At 30.8% G+C, this 25388-nt stretch overlaps 2 protein-coding genes across 3 annotated transcripts; both read left to right on the top strand.

Annotated features, from left to right (window-relative positions):
* Positions 1-2000: 2000 nt before the first annotated feature.
* Positions 2001-2643, top strand: LOC100804206 (uncharacterized). The gene has a single exon (XM_003542914.5). The coding sequence runs from the start codon at positions 2093-2095 to the stop codon at positions 2447-2449; it is 357 nt and encodes a 118-aa protein (XP_003542962.1). The 5' UTR covers positions 2001-2092; the 3' UTR covers positions 2450-2643.
* A 17508-nt stretch (positions 2644-20151) lies between these two features.
* On the top strand, positions 20152-24790 carry LOC100803138 (transcription factor GTE12). 2 transcript variants are annotated; one of them, XM_003542912.5, is made up of 11 exons: positions 20152-20335; positions 20846-21701; positions 21897-21957; positions 22028-22174; positions 22253-22317; positions 22400-22457; positions 22549-22632; positions 22730-22851; positions 22941-23007; positions 24230-24351; positions 24429-24790. In XM_003542912.5, the coding sequence occupies exons 2-11, from the start codon at positions 20979-20981 to the stop codon at positions 24678-24680; spliced, it is 1701 nt and encodes a 566-aa protein (XP_003542960.1). In that variant the 5' UTR covers positions 20152-20335; positions 20846-20978; the 3' UTR covers positions 24681-24790. The 2 variants fall into 2 exon arrangements, with proteins under 2 accessions (XP_003542960.1, XP_006594523.1); XM_006594460.4 differs by having other exon boundaries at positions 20172-20335; positions 20820-21701.
* Positions 24791-25388: the final 598 nt, after the last annotated feature.

Here is a 25388-nt window from a genome sequence, read left to right as displayed (position 1 = left end):
CTTAAGACACTGTTACTATTTTCTGATACCAAGTAGTGACATGATTTCATTAAGTCAAGAATAGAAAGTCATTATACTAAAACAAAAATGACATCATTATATTTACATAAACCATATATATCCGAAGCAGAACATAGTATTGACTGTTGCTTGTAAATGCACTTTCAGGAAACGGGGGGAAAGGACTAAAAGATTTGTCAACATTTAAAAAGAAAATAATAAAAACAGAGATCTTAGGACCATTAATTCATTTTTACTTATAAAACGTAAATGAATGCACATTCAAAACATGGTGAGTAAATGCGATGTCTATTTTTCTTCTTTCTGATGGAGGGAAATGAGTGACTGACAATTTTTTTTAAAATAAATGAGGACTGAAATAATTAAATTGATGAATGCTAGGGACCACATCTGCACTGTTTTCTTAAGATTGTTATCGACCATTTACAGTAAAGATAAAATAAAATTAAAGCACGTACTCTTTTTAACAATTAAAAGAGAAATCCAAAAAAGCTTGTACTATTTTCTTAGTTTACCTTTTACAGGTGCAACTATTCGAATGACCTTTTAATATTTTTTCATTTAATATTCTTTAGTTATAGTACTTGTAAGATAATGTAATAAGATGTATAAATATTAGTAAAGGAATCTAACTTTGATGTTTTTGAAATAATTGGGGAAATATCATAGCAGCATATAAAAATGAATTTAATAGAATTGAATATACTACCAATTTTTTTTATATAGTATTATTGATTTTTTTAATAATTATTTTAAAATTATATAAGATCTTTTAAATTGGTTAACCCCGTATGATTTTTTTTTACACTAAAATTAAACTTCATAAATTATGTACAACATTTTTTATGCGAGTTGTAACGTGATTAAAAAAATGAAAAGTACGTAAAATATTATTATAAAAAAAATTCAATACATATATAAAATAAATTGCAAAAATATTTATTATCTTATAATTATAAAAAAATCGTATTTATTATTTTAGGTAATTGCATACATGTATAATACATAAGAGATGGCCATGATTTATTAAACTCATTTTAAATTATAAATAAATATATTTATTTGTTAAAAAGTAAATATATTTTGCATTTTCTTATTTTAATATTAAGAGATTGGATTAAGGAATTTTGTTTCTGTATTTGTCCAAATGGACCAAATCTGTTGTCATATTTGGAAAATTATTAGTATATAGCCAAAGCTTCATCTTCTTTGTCTCGTAGCAGCACCTTTTAAGAATACTATCTAATATCGTTTGACACGGTACGTTAAAATTCTGAACTCTCCGCCGGTTAGATAACAACTTTAACAAATACGTAAGTGAATCACCCTTCCATGCCTTGATCTTCATTTCATTAGTTAACTAATAATTAATAATGATGACACTACGTAAACGAGATGATGTGTAGGTAGCATACCGTTCACGATTCACGAATCTGTTAGTATGTATCCATAATTAATATACTAATAATAACCATAGTAAAAGAGAAGAATTCATTGTCTTTAGAAAAACGAAGACGGAGTAGCTAGGCGTAAACAAAGAATTATTTACCTTAATTCAATCATTAAAATCATGTGCATAACATTTAAAAAGCAAGAAGCCTTACTTAATCGGTTGACCAATAAGATGTGTTCCAGCTTGATGTTTTTTAATGGGCCTCAATAATGTAAAGAATTCATTAGATTAGATTCGGAAGGGTGAAGGGAGAAGACGTAGAGACACAAAACTCAAATTGAATTCAGCAGCAACAAGCCATGTGTAATTATTAAGATAAGGCCAGTGGCATGAAATTTAAAATTGCGATTAACCAGAGAGAGAAGCTACAAGTTAATTACAAGAAAAGGAAATGCAAAAAAAGTGGGACCCACTCAGGAGCTGATTTTGTTCACAAGCCGACTCATGAAGAAGAAACTCAATGAACGATGACGTCATCTACGCTTCTCACGATCCCTTTCCTGTTCTTTATAAGTAAAACCCCAACCCCTTACTGTTTCATTCCCAAACCTTAGTTAACCCCAACACCAACAACACAATAATAATAGAAACCCTTAACCTTAACCTTAACCTAACCGAATGGCTGAGGAGTTCACGGAATCTGAGGTTGTCTTTCCCGACCACCGCGCCGTCCACGACTGGGTAGTAGAGATGGCGCCGCAGCCGCAGCGGAAGGAGAGGGAGAATTGTCGACGGACGGCGGCGAATTCGATGCCGGTGAGCATACCGGAGAGGGAGGGGCGGCGGCGGTGGGGCTCCCCCGAGGAGGAGGCGGAGGAGGAGGAGATGACGCCGCCGCACGAGATCGTGAAGAGAAGGGTGGCCGCAAAAATGGCGTTTTCGGTGTGCACGGGGAATGGGAGAACGTTGAAGGGACGCGATTTGAGTCAGGTCAGGAATTCGATCCTCAGGTTAACTGGGTTTCTGGAAGCATGACAACAGTTTCGTACAATGGAAGATACAAAAAATGGAAAATTAAAAAAAAAAAATTGTCTCCATTTCTTCATTTTCTTGCTTTGTTATTTAATTGATTGATTAATCGGGGTAGCTTGAGATCGTTTTTGGAGTCTCGTTGATTGTAAAAGGGAACATTTGAAGATTAGAAATGGAATAGAATGAAATAAAATTAATTTATTGATTTTCATATATACTATACGCTTTATAAATTTAAATGTTGGTTATGTATGTATGTAGTTCTCTTTGATTTCCTGAAGACTCGCTTGCTTCTGCGGGCGATATTCAAAGGTGTGCGCAGTGCACCGTCTTCTGTGTTTTATATTTATATATATAATCTGGATAGATTTATAAATTCAAGAGAGAATTTTGATTTTTTTGAAGAAGTTCAAACTTCAACTGTCATGTGGTCGACATGTTTCGTCATTAAAATGAAATCTTTGAACAATCTTAGGAGAAGGCCAGTGAAAAAAAGGGGCAGGTGGGGAGGGGGGAGAATAGAAAAAAAAAAAGGAAACATGTTAGTTACAGTAGTACATTTTATCGTAATAAATTTTATCACTTGTTGATGAGGATAAAAAGTGAATGGAATTTTTGTATAGAAATGGGAGAAGTATTTAATCTAAATTATGAGTCCTACTAATCAGTGACTTGAGACACTAGTTATGATATTGGTTAAAATATTAAAAGAAAAATTATTTTATTGAAAATTATATAAGAATGTCTTTAAAATTTATAAAAAAGAAACGTAATTATTTGCATTTTAATAAAAATATTTTACTATTACTCTTTAACTAGTGTGTTGATGATACATGTTGGTATTTATCTCGTTTAAATATAAAATTTGGATTTATAATAAATACTTGGCTAGGCTCTTGCAAGGGAAATCAACGTGGTAACATGGCTTTTTAATTATGAGTACAGGAAAAGGATAGGCACAAATCATAATTAGTTGTCGCCTATTCCCTATCATGACAATATTAGAGTCTTAATAGAATAATAATATGAGGACAAAATAGAAGGCTTATAACTTCTTTTTTTTATCTTATAGTATATAATTTATTTTTATGTGCACATAAAAATTAACATTAAAATTGAGTGGAAGAGGTATACCAAAAACGAAATTAAGTGGAAGACGTATAAATGTGTAAATTATGTCTAGATACAATGTCAACTTTATTGTCGCTTATCCGTTTATTGTTCACTTTTAATTATATTTTAACGGATAAATTAAAGTCACTGATTAAGGAAGCAAGAGAGGAGTATTTATTTTTCTTCTGGGCATTTAGCTCCGTGACTTCAGAAGAAAAAAACAAAAAAAGAGGAGTGCTTTATTTTTTTTAGAAGACGAGTATTTTATTTAGATGCACAAACATGTACTTTCTCATCATTTTTATATGCACTTTATATGATTTCTAATGAAAAAAAAATTCTTTTTAAATTTCTTTAACTAGTATTAAAAAATATAATTAATGCGCATATTGCATACGATGAGTCTGGTCTGGTCTCTCGTTAAGTGAATCCTTCATTATTTTAAAGCATCATATAGTTTCACAAATTAAAGGTAACGGGTGTGAATGAGTGTCTTGGATTAAATTTGCTAAAACGTGGGGTATTGATTATAATATAGGTTTGACCTCTCTGAATTGTACTTGTGAAAGAAGAAATAAAATCACAGAATTTATTGTCTCCCCATATATTAATGATTCAACTATAATTAATCAAATGGAGGGTAATCAAATGGCAAGTAAAAATTTGGTAGTGAAGAAATTGTTCTATAATTCCGTTTTAAAAAAATTATTCTAATGAGATATTCAAATCAACAACAAAAAAATAAAATAAAAAAGTAAATTATATTTGTAGTTCTTCTATTTTTTTTTCAAATTACAACAATATCTTTTTTTATATATTACTTTTATCCATCTTTTATAAATGTCATTAACTAAGGTCAATTAAAACACATAAGTAAATAAAATTATCTTAACATTTTTGTTACACTCGCATCTTCTGTATTTTTTTTTTCTCAAATTATACATGATATTCTTCCTTTTTTTTATATTACTTTTACCCTCCATCTATTGACATTGTTAACTAACGTCAATTGAAATATGTGAGGAAATGAATTTGCCTCTAACGTTTTTTGTTAAATACTTAATAACAAATTAGCAATTGACCTTGTGAATGAACTTTTCTTAAGGCAATAATAGTTTTTCCTTTACTATCTTACTTTTATTTTATTGTTGCCAATACTTGAAGAAGATATAACTCTTGATTGAGATATTATATCAAACACCTAACCATAAAAAATAAATATTTTAAAAAAAGAAGTTAAAAAAACAAACACAAGAGAAAACACTAAAATTTGAACAAATGACCATATTCAATCAATAGACATGGTTGGGAATACATCCAGCAAAAACAGAGCAACCAAATGATCCAACACGCACAAAAAAATTGAACTAAAAAAAGAAGAAAAAAAAGGAAGGGTGTTAACACATGCGTATTAACATGATGAGTTCACGTCTAATTAGAGAAAAAAAGAAAAATAAGGAAGAGTGTTAAAATATTTTCAGGTTAAAAATGATGTCATATCTTTTATGAAGTTAAGAGGAAGAAGATGAGAGTATTTTAAACATAAATTTTCATTAAAAGTCATTTGACCACCATGTGTGATAACTCTAAAATTTGATTTAATTTGATAGTCAGTCTTGTCTAAGAATGATTACAATTTATTCACTTTACTGTTGTTTTTAATAAAATAATGAAGAAATTAATATCTTTGTAATTTTTTATCAGCATAAGTTAAAAGAAGAAGATTTCAAGTGTTTTACAAGAAAATTGATGCAAAAAACTGGAAGAAAAAAACCTTGAAGAAAAGTTAAAGATTGGGACAGTTCGCTTAGCGCGAAGAAGACTTACGAAGAAGCCCAAATGCGCACTTAGTGCAAAAGCCCGTGCTAAGTGCGAGGTCGTGTGAAAATTAAGCTACTACTTTAGGCTTGTAAAAGGAGTAGGAAACAAAATGAAAAGATACATTAAGACACTAAGACTCAGATATTTCTAATGAATACATCCAAAATCTGAGTATGTCAAATAAAGAAATTTAAATATATCATTTATGTTATTTGACATTTTTTAGCTAGTTTAAAAGCTTCAAACCTTCAAACCCTCAGCTTGTCTTAAAAATCTAGCTAGAAAATGTTAGTTAAAAGTTGAAAAGAAAGCTTATTAAATTATAAGTGTTCGATAAAATTATTTGTTGAAGTAATTGAAAAATGTATAATGATTATAAAATAATAAAAATACAATTTATTTTAAAAAAATAAGTAAAAAATTTGATAAATATATTAATCATAAAAAAGAAAAAAAATATAAAAAAATTATAAAGTAGTGTTTTAAAAAATGTTAGTTTAAGTAACGTCTAAAAAATATAAAAAATTATTAAAAAAAATTATTTACTAAATAGATAAATAAATTATTCAACAAATAAAAAAATATAAATTAATTAAAATATCTTATTGAAAATAACCTTTAATCTATTTCTGTATAAGAAAAATAACCCGGGCACAAGCATGTAGTTAGTTTTCTTTTTCAGTCTACTTTTAGCACTCTTTCTTTCACTCTTTTTTTTTTTTTTTACTTTTCATGTTTTACTTTTTTTTTCTTTCTTCTTTTCATTTTTTTTTGTTTTTCTTTCTTTCTTTTTTTATATTTTTTCTTTCTTTCTTTTTTACGTTTTTTTTTTCTGCTTTTTTTATTTTTTTCTTTATATAAAATCTATATATTTTAAAAATTATATTATAACTGATTTACTTAATATATTTTATTATTCAACCACAAATTTATACTTGATCATTTTTTATTATATATTATTTTGAAATATATTTTCTTACCAATACATATATATACTTTCTCACACGCTCTGAAACATTACGTGACTTTATTTTTTTTAGAAGAAGACAAAAAAATCCCTGCCATTTTATTGAGTGAGCAACATTATAGATTCTATTTTTGATTTTGTAGTGATTTTATCCTATTTATTGTATACCTTTTTTATCATATTTTGAGTAAAGAAATTAATGAGATATATAATATTAATTATGAAAATAATTGAGTATTAAATAAATAAAATATTTAGTCATTAAATAAAAAAATACCTTCTCTAATATAAAATGTGTTTTTTAATAAAATAGGCAATAATTAGAGACAAAAAATACAAAAAAAGTATAATATTTTTTTATCATAACCTAATGATTTAAACTAAGTTAGTCTGATTTTAATCGAATTTAATTGATTTGTATATAGAAAATAAAAAATTTCAAAACCCAAACTAAGCTAAATAAATTAAATATTATCGGTTTGGATATGACTTCATCCTAAATCTAAATCAAACCAATTATAACCATTTTGCTTTTCAAGTTTATCTTTTTTTTTTCTTATTTGAACCAACCCGATGAATAATATGATCTATTATTTTTAATCTCAATTTTTTTATCAACATGATATTTATTTTACTTAGTAGTTAAAGTTTTTTTTAATTATGTCTTTTTGTTCCTTTTGTTTATTTTATTCTTGATCTCATTACTATTGTGATTTTTTTTACTATGATATTAGTACAAGGTAATTTCATTAGAAATAGTAATTAATACTTGTTGGGACCAGTGGGTGCATACAAGATATCTATTCCCTTCTCAATATAATTTAAATCTTAAATCCTAAAATATTTAGTTAAGTCATATAAGCTGTTATCATTTGTATCAACGTGGTTGATATATATTTGATAAAAAATAATACACAAATAAAATACTATCCAAATCTCCATGACATTCTAAATTTGTAAAAAAGATTCTTCTTATTCTAAAGTAGCAATAACAAGAGACTGACGTAAACATTATTATATGCATAATAAATCACATAAAAATTACTTAAAGATGTGTTAGATGTTACATTAATATTATTTAATTTTTTGAATTATATTTAGATTAATTATTTAAAACTTAGAATATATGTTATTTTAAAACATGTATAATAATATAGTAATAGATTATTTTAGTTAATATATACAAAAATAATTTAAAAATATAAATAAAGTTCAGCATAAACGTGCGAAGACGCACCGTATTATGTTAGTTGCTATTAGTATTACAACGTGCCTAGACACATTTCTTTTTAGCACTGAAATAAATGTGATTCAGACCTTTTTCCAATTTTTTTTTTTTTGCTTTTTTTATGTTTAATTTTTTCTTTTGTTAAAAATGTGATAGATGTACAACTCCAGAGCTTGAATCGAAGACGACGATGTTGGTCAGGGTTCAAACAATATTTTAACCACATAATAATTAGGTAGCCAATATTGCAACGAAGACAACGTTCTTCATGTTGTTACATCATTTTTCAGATATTTTCTTTAAATGGTCTATTATTATTATGTTTTTATATAATTGATAATTTTACTTGTTGGATATTTTGGGGGAGAAATGTTGCCAAACTTAAGCATTGGCATTGATTCTATATATTTAGCTTATATACATGGATAATGCATTTGCTTACATTTACATATTATTACTAACATTATTCTTATATTTAAACTGACGTTTCAAGTATCAGAAAATTAGTTTAATTAAAACACCAGCTTAACAAATGGAACTTAATTTACAAAAGTTTACAAACTGAGTGAAATTTACATTTGTTTTTCTTTTAATAAACGTGGACGAGTCTTACAAAAATTTCATTCTCTATCAGTAACAATCTACTCTTAATTTAACCCATTCAAAGTGTCACAAATGTATCATAACAGTGAAATTAGATTCTGAACTATGTGGAAAATAGGAATTGCGCATTGATGCTCTCTGGCTTTATTAAAAATATACGGTCATTATCCTTCCAATAAAAGACCACTTCAATACTTTTCCACAGCTTACACTAATTTTATGTATCTCTAATATAGAGAATGCAGAAAAAGACCCATCAACCAACGCCTAAAAATCATTGGAATAATTCTTTGGCATTATCCATTTGGACAATTCCTTCTCTCTTCACAGAAAACACATGCATATATAAAACGTTAGCAGCAAATTATGACACTATATAGATAGTAAGAGAGGAAGTTTCGTGCGGGAAAAAGTTTAATGATGGCTTGGGCTACTTGGTATTATTTTGAAGGTAGATTGGAAAGTAGTGTAAAAGTCATTTTAAAAAGTCAGGGAAGAAAATGATTGTGACACACATATAAAGTCATTGGAGTAAAGGGATTTCGCTTTCGGGTCTTTACATTGTGATATGGTTTACTTTTAATGGCCCGTGATAGTCCACCACATTCTTTCATTTTGTCATACTTGGAGGCTTGTATTTGTCTCGTGTAGGAGTAGGGGTGACTCTTTCTAGTTATTTGTTACCTTGCATGTTAGACATATGGATTCTTAGGAATCAAGTCATCCTTTTTTATGTTGAATTCTAGCATATTTAGAGGAAATATATACCTTGTATATTTTGATATTGTAATACTACTATCTCATTACTAGATCATTAGAATATAACTATAAACTTAAGATTAATTTTACCTCGCTAAAAAGATTGCCAGCCTCTATATTTTCTGTCTTTATACTCCTACGTACTAGTACATAAATCTAAATAAATATTGGGAATGGACTTAGCCCAACCATTAGCTTAGTTAGTCTCAGTTAAAGGGTTGAAATGCAAATTCGTCATAGTTTCTCCAAGAATAATTCTTAATTAAAAGAAGAAATCACATATTAAACCTTTGTGGAGATCAAAGAGAATAAAAAAGTGCGGTTTATGCGGTTAGTCTCTTTATCTTCGCATACATATATGATACATCAACAAAAATCAAGATGTGGTCATAAGAAACTAAAAATCATGACAATTATGACGCACAGAAAATCTTTATAAAAAAGACACAATACCTGGCCAAATATCAAGATTAATTCCTATACAAAACACGAATTTAAACAGTTGATCAAATCTTAGCTAGAGAATGGTTAAAATAAATCTAGCTAGAATCAGTAGAATGAATCTGAGCTCAAAGTTTAGATAATGATGATTTAAGGTATGCCTGCCTACTTTAGTTTTTGAGTGAGTATTATTTTTTCCTTAACATCAAATAAATATTCTCAAAAGATAATTATAATTAAGATGTCACATAAAATGAGAAATTCATTAAATGGTTTAGCAACCTCATTAAATGTAAGTGTATTAATAACCCATGGAATATCATATTATAAGTTAGTTAGTTGGTATAGCTTTTAATACACTCTTGTAAAGACATGTAACTCTCTTGTATAATCATCTTACCATATTAATCAATAAAATGAGTTGCTTCTATATATGACACTCCTTTTCACGTTCTTTGAGCTAAATGATGTGTGGTAACATCAAACGGGTTTGCCTTGCCAATCAAAATGCTGATATGGTATCATATATCTCAGATGTGGAGAGTTGTCCAGCTTCTGAGTGATCAGTGATGGGCACAAGATTATCAAAGAAGATTTGAAATCAGTGCTTGATGTCATGGAGAAAGTGGCGGCGCTTCTTGAAGATGATGAAGAAAGGGAACAAGTTGTTTTTGAAGACCTATCTTCCATGAAAGAAACGTAAGAAGAAAATCTTGTGTATGGAACCATTATCAATGGCAAAGAATAAGTTACAGTATAAGAAACCAAAGATAGATACAAAAGTACTAAGCAACAATGCTATTCATTACTCAGTCATTTTGCTTTTTCCATTTTCTAATTCATATTTGGACAACACATTCGTTTGTAGTTCAATTTGTCTCCATTTCAAGTCATTCAAGTACATTTTCATGTTAGCATATAATCCTTATGTGGCTCCTAAACAAAATTAAAGTAGATGTTATAGTTTTTTATTTTGTATTATTGACTTTTGATGGAAAAGTCAAATAATAAAGCAACAATTATATTTTGGATTTTAAGAAGAGATTTATTGTCTTGCCTATTTAAAACATGTGATGTTCTATTGATTCATATACATTTAGAAAAAGCAAAAACTAAAAGATATATCTTTATCCATAAACATTGATATACTTTATACTTTTACTTGTGAGAAAACATATTGTATAGAGTTTGATGAACAATAGTTATAAGAGGTATGTTTTTGTGTACGCTTATGCTTCCTAAATGATTTATTCATGTTTATATCATGAACTAAGGTTTTAAATTTTTTACACTTCATGCATTGCAATACATGTTAGAATTTTCTCATATATTCTTGTGAGTTACAATTAATTGTAATATTTTATTTTACAAAAAATGAGCTAATATTGTGATCCATTTAATAATATTTTAAGCCTACTAATAGTGTGATGAATTGTTTACGAGTTTTTGATACCTAATTCTAATCACGGTGGGAAATTAGTGTGGTCCTAAACATTAATATTAGGTCCATAATGAGAGGTGCATAAGATTAACAAATAACAAGGTTAAATTTATTTTGTCGTCTTGTTATTAATTATTCTCTAGGATTTGTCTCATTGAAAACTTTAGAATTAGAGGATGTGATCAAACAAAAGAAGACTTAACTTTTGAGTCTCATCTTCTTGATCATGTTTTTGATAAGTGTTATTATGTTGGTGCTTTAAACTCATAAATTCATTCTTTATAAATTTATTTATTTTACAATACAAACCCAAGTAGGTTAACTATTGAAAAAGACCACATAACAAAGATGACTAATGGGAAGCCTAGTGGGAAGGTTGAGCTTAGAAAGTGGAAACAAAGTGACTTGGTATTGAATCCATCCAATGGTGATAGCTAGTGATAGTTCTAATTGTAAAAGGAAAGAGGGAGGTATGCGGAATTGCGTAGATTGTCACAAGTATTTGGTATTGGCATCCCATTGCCATTTGTTTCAAATGATTTAAACGAACCACTGTTTTACACACTATTTTAGTGCGTAATTTCTTGTATAGTTCTTTGTTGTATCATCATCTTTTCATATTAATCAATGTAATGAGTCGCTTCTATGAAATTTCTTTTTATGTTCTTTGAATTTTATGATGTGTGGCCACGACAAACGGGTTTACTTGCTTTACCATTCAAAATTTTGATATATCAAAACTCACATTTAATTACAAACAAATTAGGTATTATTGTTGAGTTCTTTTGTCATTCATACAAATTTTTATACGCATGGCATCAATATTGTCGTTTTCTAGTTACTAAAGAACTTACCATTTATTTTCATTGTGTCTGTTTAAGAGATGTTTTTTTATTTATTAGTAAGAGATGTTTGTTTTAAAATTGGATAAAATTAATTTTAAATTGTTAAATGCAATAAAAATGTGTATCTAAATTAGCTTTACATATAATTTTTATATTAAAATGCATCTACAGTGAAAATTTGATCTTGATGTAAAACAAACTCTTAGACCTTTTAAATCAATTAAAACTCTCGAGATTTGTGTATTTTATCATGCCACTTTAGAAAAACTAACAATGAATGAGAGCTTGAATGTTAAATAAATTTTCTCATACCATCTACCGAAATATTAGATAAATTCTTAGACATATAAATATCTAGTCTCTTTAACTCATCTGATCTCAGGATTTTTTCTTAATGGATTTCAAGCACTTATTTTTATAAGTTATATAACCCCTTCGTGATTTCACTTTTTTCCAACAGTCTTCCCTCATTTTTTTTGTGTTGCAACCCTGGTCTCAGAAAAACTCGATTAGACTCTTTCTTCTCAGAAACCCTAACACAGCTTACCATAACTTTTTTAATAATGTTTAAATTAATAATTATATATATATATATATATATAAAGATTCATCGATCGTTAAAATTAAATATATTTGAAAAGAATAAAAAAATTAAATATAAAGTAAAATTATCAATATATAATATTAAATAAAATATTATTTTTACTTTAGTGTGTATCAGAATTTTTTAACAGATAGTCAAACACTAATAGAGATTACTCTACTAAAATAGATTTTACCTCTTCTAAAAATATATTTTTTGTTCATAGGATTAGGAATAAAATCTTTTACAACATAAAGAATAATTCTTAGAAAATGCTTTTTGTTATTCATAGAGGATGAGTAAGTGACCAATTCTCAAAAAATCTTTATTGGATTTTACGCAATTAACACGAGACCCAGTGGAGAATAACGTTTTCAATTTCATCCTAAAGATAACGTGGCCATAAATGCAAAAGCCTAAAAGATGGTGCATATCTCATTTAAGTATTTCAGCCAGGGGATATTTAAGGAATATTCTTTTTGCACTATTCAATTTTCTTCTACACCCGTAAAATAAGTGAAATATCAATTCTGCCCTTTACCTAAAAGCTCAAATACACCATCCAAGTGTACTATTTATTTGCATTTTTTGTGCATATGTTCCTCTCCTCCTTCTCTTATGCGAAACTTTTGTCCAGTCATCCTCTCGTGGTGTGTTTTGAATTGCGGCTTCTTTGTGTACATGGTTTCTCCTCCGTGAGTCTTCTCTTCTCTGTCGTCATGAATAGTGTTGTGTTGTCAACGATAAGTTTTTATTTTTTGGACTCCGTATGGACAATACGAATTGACAATTCGTATGCATAATATGGATTATTAATTTGTATGAACCATACGGATGTTTCTTATGAATTACCAATTTGTATATGGATTCGTCGCATTAGATGTAAAAAACTTATCTTTCCTCCATCGTTTCCACCACAACACCCACCATGATGATAATCACGACCTCAATGCAGCAGGTAACCAACCACCATGACAATGCATGTCGACAAAACCAGTCACAATAGAACAACGACCTAAGCCTCCAACAAACCAGTGAATGGAGTAACAAGAAAGCAAAAAAGGAACGAACGAATAAGAAGAATGAAAAAGGGTAAACTAGGAATTAATGAAAAAATGTTGGGTATAAAAGAATTTTGGCTAGTGTAGAAGCCTTCAACTGGCTACAATCATTTTGTCAAAAAAAACAACATATGATTCAATTGACAATTTGCCAGGATGGTAGCAAGAATTTCAAATTGGTCGAGCAAGCCCAAGTTTGATAATCGTAATTCCATATCTCATTAATCTAATATATCTAATGTAAAGGAGTAGTATGTGGAAATGTTCAAAATCGACATCCTTAATTGTTGACACGTGTCATTTTTTTTTTGTTTTTTTAGTCTTTTTATCTTTCTCTTACTCACACCCTTCTTTTACTCACCTTTCTGTACCAACGTCACCCAGCCACTACAATCTCCCATAAAAACTACTGCACAACTATAACCACCAACTCTCCACTGTGACCAACCTCCGACTACTAACAAACAACACTATCGTACCACTACCGCTGAGCCACATCATCTCCGACCAAAATCATCTCCCACTTTTTCTTTTACACTTCCTTCTCGCTCTCTCCGTGAAGTGACTCAACGCTTTCTCATTTCTCTTCTTATCTCATCCTATTTTTTTTTATTTGGTTAGGGTTTTAGGCTGGGTTTCAGTGTTTAACATCTTTTTTCATCTTTGTGTTGGTTTTTTTTCATCATTCTAATTTTTTCCTCGGTTGTGGTTATGACGTGAGAGTTTAAATGGGAAATCAAAGATCATCTTTCTAGAAGCACAATCAGAGGATTCTGGAGCTTTGGTAAGTCCCATTTATTTAACTCATTTTTTACGTGTTAGAGTTTAAAAGATGAAATCGTTTGGCTACTACTGCTATTGTTGTAAGTTTAAACTTTGTTGCCTGAAACTGCAACTTTGTCAACTTTACGTATGAGATGTTGACTCAATATTGACAATAATTGTTGCTTCTTTGTATGTTGGAGAAGGTGTTTGAATGGATAATGACTACAATGAGTTTGGACACTAATCTGGGAATTAGGATTTTGCTATTCTTTATCAAATTGCTAAGTTAACTTCAGGTTAGGAATTGTTTCATAATGTACTGTTGATTCTTTGCTATTTAACATACACACACATACATATCATATATGGTTACAACATTATGCAAGTGTTGAGTAAGTGACTTGAATAACTTCATTTGACCTCTCCTTTATGCTAATCCTAATTTTTATATTATGCATACATTGTGGTCTTGACTATTCACTTAAAAGATTTCAACACAGTCAAGGCTGATTTGGTAATTTTCTTATAACTTTAATTCTAAATCTGTTCGAATTGAGAAAGAGTCAAGAAAATAGCAACAAACCCAAAACATGTCATTCATAATGAAAAAAACAACATATATTACCCAAAACTGGAATGAGCATATTCTCAAGTTTGTTTTCTTCAAGCATTAGAAGTAGGGGAATACCATAAATAATCAAATATCTATGTCCTTCCTTTCTTATTTTATTATTATTATTATTATTATTATTATTATTATGCAACAGAAGATATCAATCACATAGGCATAATTATTGTGCACAATGTTGAGTACAAACCATGATAGTGATCTGTTCGACTGTCCTAAATTTTCTTTGATAAAGATAAATCTCATAGAATGATGACTGAACATTTTAGATGTGGAAATTATGTGAGTGAACATTTCAAAAGGTTGCTTTCAATTAATTTCCATAATCTGAAACAACCACATGAACAAATGATGATCTTCCTCCTTCCCATCAATGTCTAGCGAAAATGGAAGATCTGCAATTGTAGGCTATGTCCAATATCCTCGGATGCAGAATGACATGGAAACAAAAATCCATAACATTGAGCAAAATGCATACACCTCTGTCCAACAGGCTTTTAAAGCTCAATCTGATGCAATCACTTGGGTACCTTTGCCTCAATTGTTTTGGTTGTCTTTCTATTAAGTATGTTGCATAGGATTACAATGAGTTTTTCAGTTCCAATGTACTTTAGGAAAAAGAATGTTTAGTTACAGAGCGTAGGAAGAAGCTAAGAGTATAAGATAAAGAAGAAAGAACACTTCTATCAAGAGTCAATGTTGATGACATCAACTACAGGAAAAAGGTCATATTATATTTTATCATATTCTACTGAGCAGTTCTTGTATAGCTTGGGAAAATTGTGGTTTGTTCTACATTTTAATGTAGGGTGTAACCAATTGTGTTGTTAGGGAGTGGAGAAAGGGAAATATGCTCTATAGGTATATATCTATCTATCTATTTTTGTTTAACTGTTTTGGACCATTTGGATAATAATGCCTATTATTATTATTACTCATCCATTGTCATCTTTAAAACCGTATATTTAATTGTATAAAATTTATAAAGCCGTTTTGGCTTTTAGTAACTAACATATATTATTTTATTCATAGTTTTATTAATTTCTAATAAGCGAATGAAATACTAGAATGTAAGTTTGTGTTTTCTTCTCAAAGTATTTTTTTCTAATGACCTAGGTTTCTCTCCTTTTTTTCTTTCTTTTCTCTCTTTTCGCTCTTTGGATAGCTTCGGTTGCAACTTCTTTGCATTTTCTTTATAGTGGCTTTTAGTTAACAATTCATGAACATTGTCAAATTTTGTAGTGGGTTTTGAAGGTGATATTAATATACATCTCAATGTCCTTTTCTTGCAGAATTTACGGTGGTGGGACTACAAGTTAATATGTTATTAATATATATCTCTAAGCACAACGTTGTCGCTGAACAGTGAGTTCCTTCACCACTGCATTGATGTCGTTGGTAAGTTTGTTTTCTCATCTTTTTTGTCATTTACACCTTTCTTATTATTACAGGTATTTCATATTTGTTTTTAATTTCCCTTAATTTTGTTTAATGGATTTCTTGATGTTTTTCATATGAGAAATCAAATGGGTTTCGTCCAAAAATTAGAAGTTGTGGGTATGTGGTGATTCTCATCCATGTTTTTTTTCTTTTCATTTTTACTTTTGTGATTCCAATGACAAAGTTTCTTGATGTTTTTTTATTTTAGGAAGTTTCTCACTTTTTTTTTCTTTTCTCATTCCACAACTTCTGAAGGACTACACCTTTGGTAAGGCTTCTTTAGCTTAACTCCTTTTTTAAAAAAATTATTCTAATTTTTTTTGGTAACTTTTGGTTTTTCTTTTCCTAACTTCGGAAGGACTTGATGTTTGGTAGAGCTTTTCTAGATTAAGTAATTTTGTTTGTTATTTTTTTGTTGATGCTTTCTTGGGATTTTTGGGTTTTTGTGAATGTATGGTTGAATTTTTGGTATCTTTGTCTTTGAAACAATTTTTGGTATACTTTTTTTGGGAGAAGTGTGGCTAAGTAATATTTTTATATTAATATACATCTCGATGTCATTTTCTTGCAAAATTTACGATGGTGGGACTACAAGTTAATCTTCTATTAATATATATCTCTAAGCACAACGTTGCCGCTGAACAGTGAGTTCCTTCACCATTGCATCAATATCATTGGTAAGTTTGTTTTGTTATCCTTTTTTCATTTACACATTTCTTATTATTACAAGTATTTCATATTTGTTTTTAATTTCCCTCAATTTTGTTTAATGGATTTCTTGATGTTTTTTATATGAGAAATCAAATGGGTTTGGTCCAAAATCTAAAAGTTGTGGTTATGTGGTGATTCTCATCCATCTTTTTTTCTTCTTTTTATTTTCACTTTTGTGATTCTAATTACAAAGTTTCTTGATGTTTTTTTTAGGAAGTCTCTCACTTTCTTTCTTCTCTCATTCCGCAACTTCTAAAGGACTACATGTTTGGTAAGGCTTCTTTAGCTTAATTCCTTTTTAAAAAAATTATTCTAATTTTTTTTGGTAACTTTTGGTTTTTTTTTCCTAACTTCTAAAGGACTTGATGTTTGGTAGAGTTTCTCTAGCTTAAGTATTTTTTTTGGCATTTTTTTGTTGATGCTTTCCTGGGATTTTAGGGTTTTTGTGAATGTATGGTTGGATTTTTGGTATCTTTGTCTTTGAAACAATTTCTGGTGGACTTTGCCTGGGAGAAACTGTGGCTAAGTATTTTTTTTAATATATTAATATACATCTCTATGTCCTTTTCTTGTAGAATTTACGTTGGTGGGACTACAAGTTAATTTGTTATTAATATATATCTCTAAGCACAACGTTGCCACTGAACAGTGAGTTCCTTCACCACTGCATCGATGTCGTTGGTAAGTTTGTTTTCTCATCTTTTTTGTCATTTACACCTTTCTTATTATTACAGGTATTTCATATTTATTTTTAATTTCCCTTAATTTTGTTTAATAGATTTCTTGATGTTTTTCATATGAGAAATCAAATGGGTTTCGTCCCAAAATTAGAAGTTGTGGGTATGTGGTGATTCTCATCCATGTTTTTTTTCTTTTCATTTTCACTTTTGTGATTCCAATGACAAAGTTTCTTGATGTTTTTTTTCTTTATTTTAGGAAGTTTCTCACCTTCTTTCTTTTCTCATTCCGCAACTTTTGAAGGACAACACATTTGGTAAGGCTTCTTTAGCTTAACTCCTTTTTTTAAAAAAAGTATTCTAATTTTTTTGTAACTTTTGGTTTTTTTCCTAACTTCAGAAGGCCTTGACGTTTGGTAGAGCTTCTTTAACTTAAGTATTTTTTTTTGGTATTTTTTGTTGATGGTTTCCTGGGATTTTTGGGTTTTTGTGAATGCGTGGTTGAATTTTTTGTATCTTTGTCTTTGAAACAATTTCTGGTGGACTTTGTTTGGGAGAAACTGTGGCTAAGTATTTTTTTGTTGATGCTTTCCTAGGAATTTTGGATTTTATTGAATGTATGGTTATATTTTTGGTATCTTTGTCTTTGAAAGAGTTTCTGGTGTTGTTTGTCGGGGAGAAAGTGTGTTTTTTTGTGGTTTTCAATGGTTATGTTTTTCTGTGAGACAAAGCTTAATTTTTTCTCTAGATCTGTTACAACGTGTTGTTTTCTTGAGGTTTGTTGTTTGTGCAGCTAAACGACCAAAAACATTTGCTCTTTGTCTCTTTTTCTTTCTTGGTTCTAACTTAAACACTGCTGAAGTTAAAAAGATATATGAACTATGAGGAGTTATTTTTACATGAAAAGGGATACAATATATATTGAAGATTAATTTTTTTTTTTGTTGAGAAGCAAAGTATGAATTGAATATACAACAGAGTTGGGAGAAGACGAAATAAATGGGTACTACTACCGCCTTCCTCAACTTGCCACACTTCCCACTACAGCTACTACTAGGTTCTATTAGTTTGTGTGATTTTCTTTATTCATTTCACTTTTTAGTTAGGCATTTTCACTTCATTCAAATATTATTTTTGTTATAATCGAGACCAAAGGAGTATGATTTATGCCACGGTCGTATCATTTTAATTACAAGTTTACAACAAAATTATTTGCAGAAATATAAAGTTTTTGAGATTTGGTTAACTTCCACTTCGACTTTAATGTTTTTTTCTTTCTTTCTATGAATGTTTCAGGTGACTCATCTATTGGGCTTCTTAACTTTGGTTGGTTTTGCTTCATCTTTGGGGCAAGTAAGTTGATTATGTTTGACACAATGCATTGGATTTTCTTTTTCTTATTTTAAACAGATTTCAATGCCTTCTTTATTGGTTTTTACTTTTTTATTACCCTCTTTTACCATGGCCACAACCCGTTCCCTTTGTATATTGTTTGTTCTATGTCGTATTTTGTTTTATGTTATGAAGCTATTCTATGTTTTGTGAATTTAAGCCGTGCTTCAATTCCTTGAATAATTAAAGTCATTGGAATAATGTCTCATAAGCGGTGTTGGGAATCTTGAGAATAAGTGTTTTTAAATGATTTTTATTTTTTTATTTTTAAGATACTTATTTATTAATTTCAGGAAGGAAACTACAATGGTAGAATTCTTAAATTATTCTCGATGAAGGGAAATGATTTTCTTTTGAACCTTTCATGTGTTTGCAATCTTTTAATTTGTTTTTGTTAATTGAAATTGAACTTTATATCAGTTGAATAACATCTACTTGTGTCATCACTGATACAATTGAGTGCCCATCTAACTCCATAAGCTAATTAGTCTTCAAATAGGTTTAATACTATTATGATTTAATTAGAAAATATATGTTGCCTGCTATCGGATATTAGCATATTGTACAGAGACCACACTTTTATATTTCATAGTAACCGATCTTAATGGAAATATTGTACTCCATGACAAAGAAACAATTGTGTATACAATTTCTATGGTAAGGTTACAAAAGGTAGAATTACTAGAACAAAAGAACAATTGATAACAAACTCAAGGAATGTTGCAGCCTATACCAAATGTCCCAAAGAAATTAGAGAAGAACTATGGAGACGTTTGAAGGATAAGAAGAAACAAAAGAGGAAATAACCACATGTTATGTAAAGGAAAACATAAATACAAATATTCTTTTTTTTTTGTGAAAGAGAAGATCTAAGTCTTTTTATTAACCAAAAAATATTTTTTTTAAAAAATATTTTTTTATACTTTTTGGTGTATTTTTTTAATCTAAGTATAATTTCAAAACTAAAAAAAAAATAGAACGAAACACCTGTGCATATGCACCGGTGAATGACTAGTTATTATCAAATTTTGTTTCATCTAATCTAATTAAATCACATGAGCCCTAGATATTTTCCTTTTGTAGGTTGACTATTGGCTCTAGATATTTGGACTCTAACCAATCAAATCACAATCACATCGTTAACAATATTTCCGCCCTGAAATAAATAAATAAATAAACAAATGATTAAAAAAACGTGGAGTAAAGCCCAAGAAATAAAACAAGAAAAACCATATCTATAGAAAGTCAAGATGACGCGTCGATAAGTAAAAAACCCTAGAAACCACACTGATATACTCTTAGTGTCTTACACACACTGTGGCTTTGGCAGCGCGACTCGTCTTCGTTCCTTACCCTCGGGTTGATCTGTGAGAGGGGCTTGATAGCCCTCTCTCTCTCTGCTGCTGCAATTCAGGTACGTTCGTTTCCAAACCCTAATTCGATTTTAATGCTGAAATTCCACGTTTTGCCTTGTCTTGTTTTTACGGTGAAGTTTTTTGTTCTGTCTTGATTTGAAGAGCCGGATAGTATGTTTCTACGTTTCGTGCTTTGCAGCAACTATTTTGTATAATAACTATTCGATGTGAGTTGCGTCGGTTATCATATGCTTTGGAATTCGTTTGTTGATTTTTTTTTTCGATTTTCTTTGGTGAAATACAGTAGTCTGGATCCAATTCTCTTAAATTCCGGTTTTGGGTGGATGTTTAATTACTGTGAAAGATTTTTAACTTTCAATATTGTTCAGTGCATGATCTATTTGTATTGGTAGTTTATCAATTTTTGCGAAACAGACTTTATTTCCATCGGTAACGAATTCTTTGTCTCATGTGTGTATATGTATAAAGTGTTTTGTTTTCTGATATAATTGAAATTGAAATACGTAAGTTGTTTGTGCTCAGATTGTTGGCAACTATTTTTTATACAGACGATTTGTCTTCACATGGAAGCATTGCTTGCTTGAGGGACGCCTTTGTCTCAAAGGAGTTGGAATTTTCGGGTTTTTTGTGGGATTGGAGATTTAGAGAGTGCCCTTGCACTCCCTGTTTTATTTCATCACCATGATTGCCACTGAAACTATAGTACCAAGTACAAAATTGAAGATCAAGTTCTCAACCAAAAGGATAGAGATTGATTCTGGGCCAAAATGTGAGTTTGGACAGAAAGTGTATCACAATGATAAAAACAGGCGCTGTAATTCTAATGAAAATTCCTCAGCACTGAATTCTAACAAGAGGGGACCACCAGTAAGTGTTGAGGGCCAAAAGGAGAAAAGACAAAAGATTGATCGGAAAGGGTCGATGCAGTGTGCTACAATACTTAAGAGTTTAATGTCTCACTCATATAGTTGGGTGTTTCTTAAGCCAGTGGACCCTGTAGCATTGAGTATTCCAGATTATTTTACAATCATATCTCATCCAATGGATTTGGGCACAATTAAATCTAAGCTGGAGAGAAACATTTATTCTGGCACTGAGGAGTTTGCAGATGATGTCAGACTGACCTTCTCAAATGCAATGAAATATAATCCTCCCGGTAATGATGTTCATATGATGGCGAAGGAACTCAGCAAAATATTTGACAGAAAATGGAAAGACTTTGGTAGGAAATGGAAGTTTGAAGATGAGCATGATAAAAGCGAAACTGAAACAATTAAGGAAACTGGGAGAAAAAGTCTTGATGCAATGCTTCCCCGGCATAAAGATTCCTTGCCCAAAAAAACACAATTATTCGAACACAAAGGAATGCACAAGATTAGATCATTGGCAACAAAAGATGCCAGAGTAAGTGTTGTATGTGAGGGAGAAAAGTCTTATTGTAATATTAAAGGATACAATATGCTTACTGCAATTGATGAAATAAAATTGGTATCTGCTGCCTTTCTTCTCTGTTGTACTTTAGTATGGCCACATGTTTCTTTTGTTTTCTGGTGTATTTTTTTAAAAAATGTCATTATATTGGCAATATTTCGCTTGTAGGTGGAGACACCTAAATTATCACAGATTCCTTGCAAGTTGATTGAGAAAGACTTGCACAAAGGTATGAATGCATTAAGAGTACTGTGCAGGTTTCTGGCTCTTAAAGGAGCTGATAACTGTGTATTATATAGGCAGCAAAGGTAATCATGATGTGGAACAGCCTGCTGGCTCTCTAAAGTCATATTTTTCAGTACGTTTTGTCACATCCAAGTGTAGAATTTGTGGCAATATCATATGCCATTGTGAAAATCCTAGCAATTCAACACAGGTGTCATCAGGTAGTTAGACAATCTTCTGGTTGCTTCTCTGATGTGCCATTTGTTTCTTTATTGACTTGTATCTGTGCACTGATTTAGACATATCATCCGAAGGATCTGAAGGAAGGGACCTAATTGCACGTGGTGCCGATTCATTGAGACAGGTATTAACAATAGTATTATCAAATGTCACGAGCCAAATTAGCTGTAGCCTGCAATTCTAAGAAACTTTATGTCTACTTCCAGGATTGCCGGACTAAATGTACATCACCTATGGAGAAGAAATCTGATCTTGATTCTGATGGTGAGAATAGTTTAGACATGTGATGATAAGTTTTCTTCTACCTTTGGCTCTCATGCTGATTTTGTATAGTTGATGTTGATATTATGCAAAGGAGCTGTAAGTTCTTTGGACAGTGAACATGTTTGTCCTAGTTCTCAGCATGTAACTCCTACTACTGATGCCTCTTCTGGGGAAGGTCAGCTTCTCTTTGCCTATTATGCTTCAGTTAACTGCTGCTACCTCTTGTATGTGGATCTGTATGGTGCTAATTTATATGCTGTTTGTTGTTTTAGTATGGAGCATGCCTGTTTTGCCCGTCCAGCTTTCTCCTAAAAAGGCTCTTCGTGCTGCTATACTTAAAAGCCGCTTTGCAGATACCATTTTGAAAGCACAGCAAAAGACCCTTCTTGATCATGTAAGCCTTATTTGAAGGGTGTCTTGATTGCATTGAGGCTACTTTTGAATGCAGGGTAGTTTCCTAATTTTCACTGCTCTGTTTATTAGGGTGATAAAGGTAATCCTCAAAAAATGCAGCAGGAAAAGGAGAGATTGGAAAGGATTCAGCGTGAAGGTGAATATAGTATATTAGTATCTATTACTTGGGACTATGTAGAAACTTTTTGATAGAAACATATTTATATGGCCATTGCTAGCATGGACCACCTTCTTAAATGGTCTAAAATGGACCGTGTTTAATTATCATTAGATTCGTCTGATCCTTAGGATTATATCATACACTCTCTGCACTGGATTTTTTGTTACCCCAACCACTTCTGGTCTCCGCACAGCTCCTTCCCTCTTTCATAGTTGGCGGCCACTGAGACCACCTCCGATCTCCAAGCCCTCTCTGGCGGATTTGAGCTTTTCTGGCGAGATTCCCTCATCAGTTTCCATCTTCTCAGCACCACTTACTGTCCAATCGTTGAAGACTAGCAATTGCCAATCCTTACCGTAGTATCATAAAATTCAATTCTTTTCATTGTTCAATTTGGATGTGTTTTACTTCATCATTGGAACTTGCTGCAAAATAAAATTTTATGAGTAACCTCTGGTTAGGAAATTTTTCTAACAAATCTCGTGTAAATATCTTTTCATATGCTTTTTTTTTTGGTTTAAGGCTTGAAGATCCTGATGTAGAAGAAGTGAAATATTTCGTTGAGAAACGGGTTCAACTGACATATTTTATTCTTCAAAAATGGGTTAAATGGTTTGCTTGTTTTTTTTAATTTCTCGGATTCAAATGTGTTAATTTTTTTTCCTGGAGAGTTTGGAGTAGAGATTTTGCTTGGCCTGAATGCCTTTGGTGAAGATGGAATCCTTTCGCTAGGCACACTGTCACTGAGCAAAGATGCCAAGGCTTTTGCAGCCTCATTCTGCAGTGACCATCATGGTGCTGCAGAGGTGGTCGCGGTGGTCACTGATGAAGAAGGGGAGGGTCTGCAGTCCCGTGGATTGTGGAGCCTTGTAGGGGTTGGAAAGAAAAATCTTGTGCCAGAGGGTGTATGATATAGTCCTAAGGATGAGATAAATCTAATGGTAATTAAACATGGTCCATCATAGACCATTTAAAAAGGTGGTCCATGCTAGCAATGACCTATTTATATACTTGTTTTGAATTTTGAATGCTCATCAGTAACTTCATCTGTCTCTGTTCTGTTTTTCCAATGTTCTTTATATCATCATTAACTTGTCTATTCTTCGTTTGAAGTGACTTTTCTTGTTGGGTCAATGAGGACTGTAATTGAATTTATTGATTGGCAACCCTTGTTCATCATATGCTGCCTGCTTTACAGAAAGAGCTAGGATCGAAGCCCAAATTAAAACTGCTGAAGCTGCTGCAAGAATGAGGGCTGAGGAAGAGTCAAGGCAGCGGAGAGAAAAGGAAAGAGAAGCTTCACGAGCTGCAATAGAAAAGGTTTGATTCCTGAGTCATGTGTTCTCTGTAACTTTTTTGTTTATTAAAATGAGTTTTTAATTTGATGTCTTTTGTAGATGAAAAGAACCGTTGATATAGAACATAATATGGAGATTATTAAAGAACTTGAAAGTTTGAGTGGATGCACGCTATCTTATAAGGCCGTTGGCGGTAGAAATGGCTACAAAGTTGCATTGGAGACATTGGATAAACATCAGTTTGAGAACCCATTGGAGCGGCTTGGTTTATTTATCAAGGAAGACTTCACCACAGATCTTGATGAGGAGGTTTTGAACGGAGGCTTTGAAGAAGGGGAAATTTTTAACTGAATGCACCTTCATGCAGTTCTGCCAGCTCTAAGTGTTTATATCCCTTTTAGACATGGAAACAGACAATTATTGTAAATGCACATATTGTTTGGAATCAAGTCTTTCGACTATATCTGCCTTAATTACCCTCTTGTCTGGGAATTAGATAACTACACACGCTTGCAATTTTGTTTTACAATATTAAAGTATTCCTTCCAGCAAACATATAAAGAAAGCTCTTACAGGCGTGATGTTTGTTTGTCCGTTTGATGTAAATAGGTTAATATAAAGATTTCCCGAAAAACGGGATTTTTTTTAATTAGTTGCCAAATATGCCACGTATTAGGGTTACTTAAGTGGTTGAGTAGGTGCAAGCGAGTGGTTCGAGCAGTGAACTATTGTAGGTAGAGTTCAGAAGAGAATCAACCGTAGTGGTGCCCGTGTACTATAACTTGAGATGTCTATAATATGCAATAAATAAATATATAAATACATACAGGTTATTTATAATTTATGATATAGATTGCACTGAATGACAAATCATGACTAATATGCACTATTTTTTTATTTGGTAGAATTGAACATAATACTAAAGAGGTTTATAACACATTATTCATCTAATTAAACTAAATTCCATTGGTTACAGAACATTTAGAACATTTGACAAATATTAATAGCTAATAAAGTCGTAGGAGAAGGAGAAACGTTTGTTTACAGGCCAATCTTTAC

This window comes from Glycine max, chromosome 13 (genome assembly GCF_000004515.6).
Source record: "Glycine max cultivar Williams 82 chromosome 13, Glycine_max_v4.0, whole genome shotgun sequence".
Taxonomy (NCBI): Eukaryota; Viridiplantae; Streptophyta; class Magnoliopsida; order Fabales; family Fabaceae; genus Glycine; species Glycine max.
This window is presented reverse-complemented; position numbering and strand designations above follow the sequence as displayed.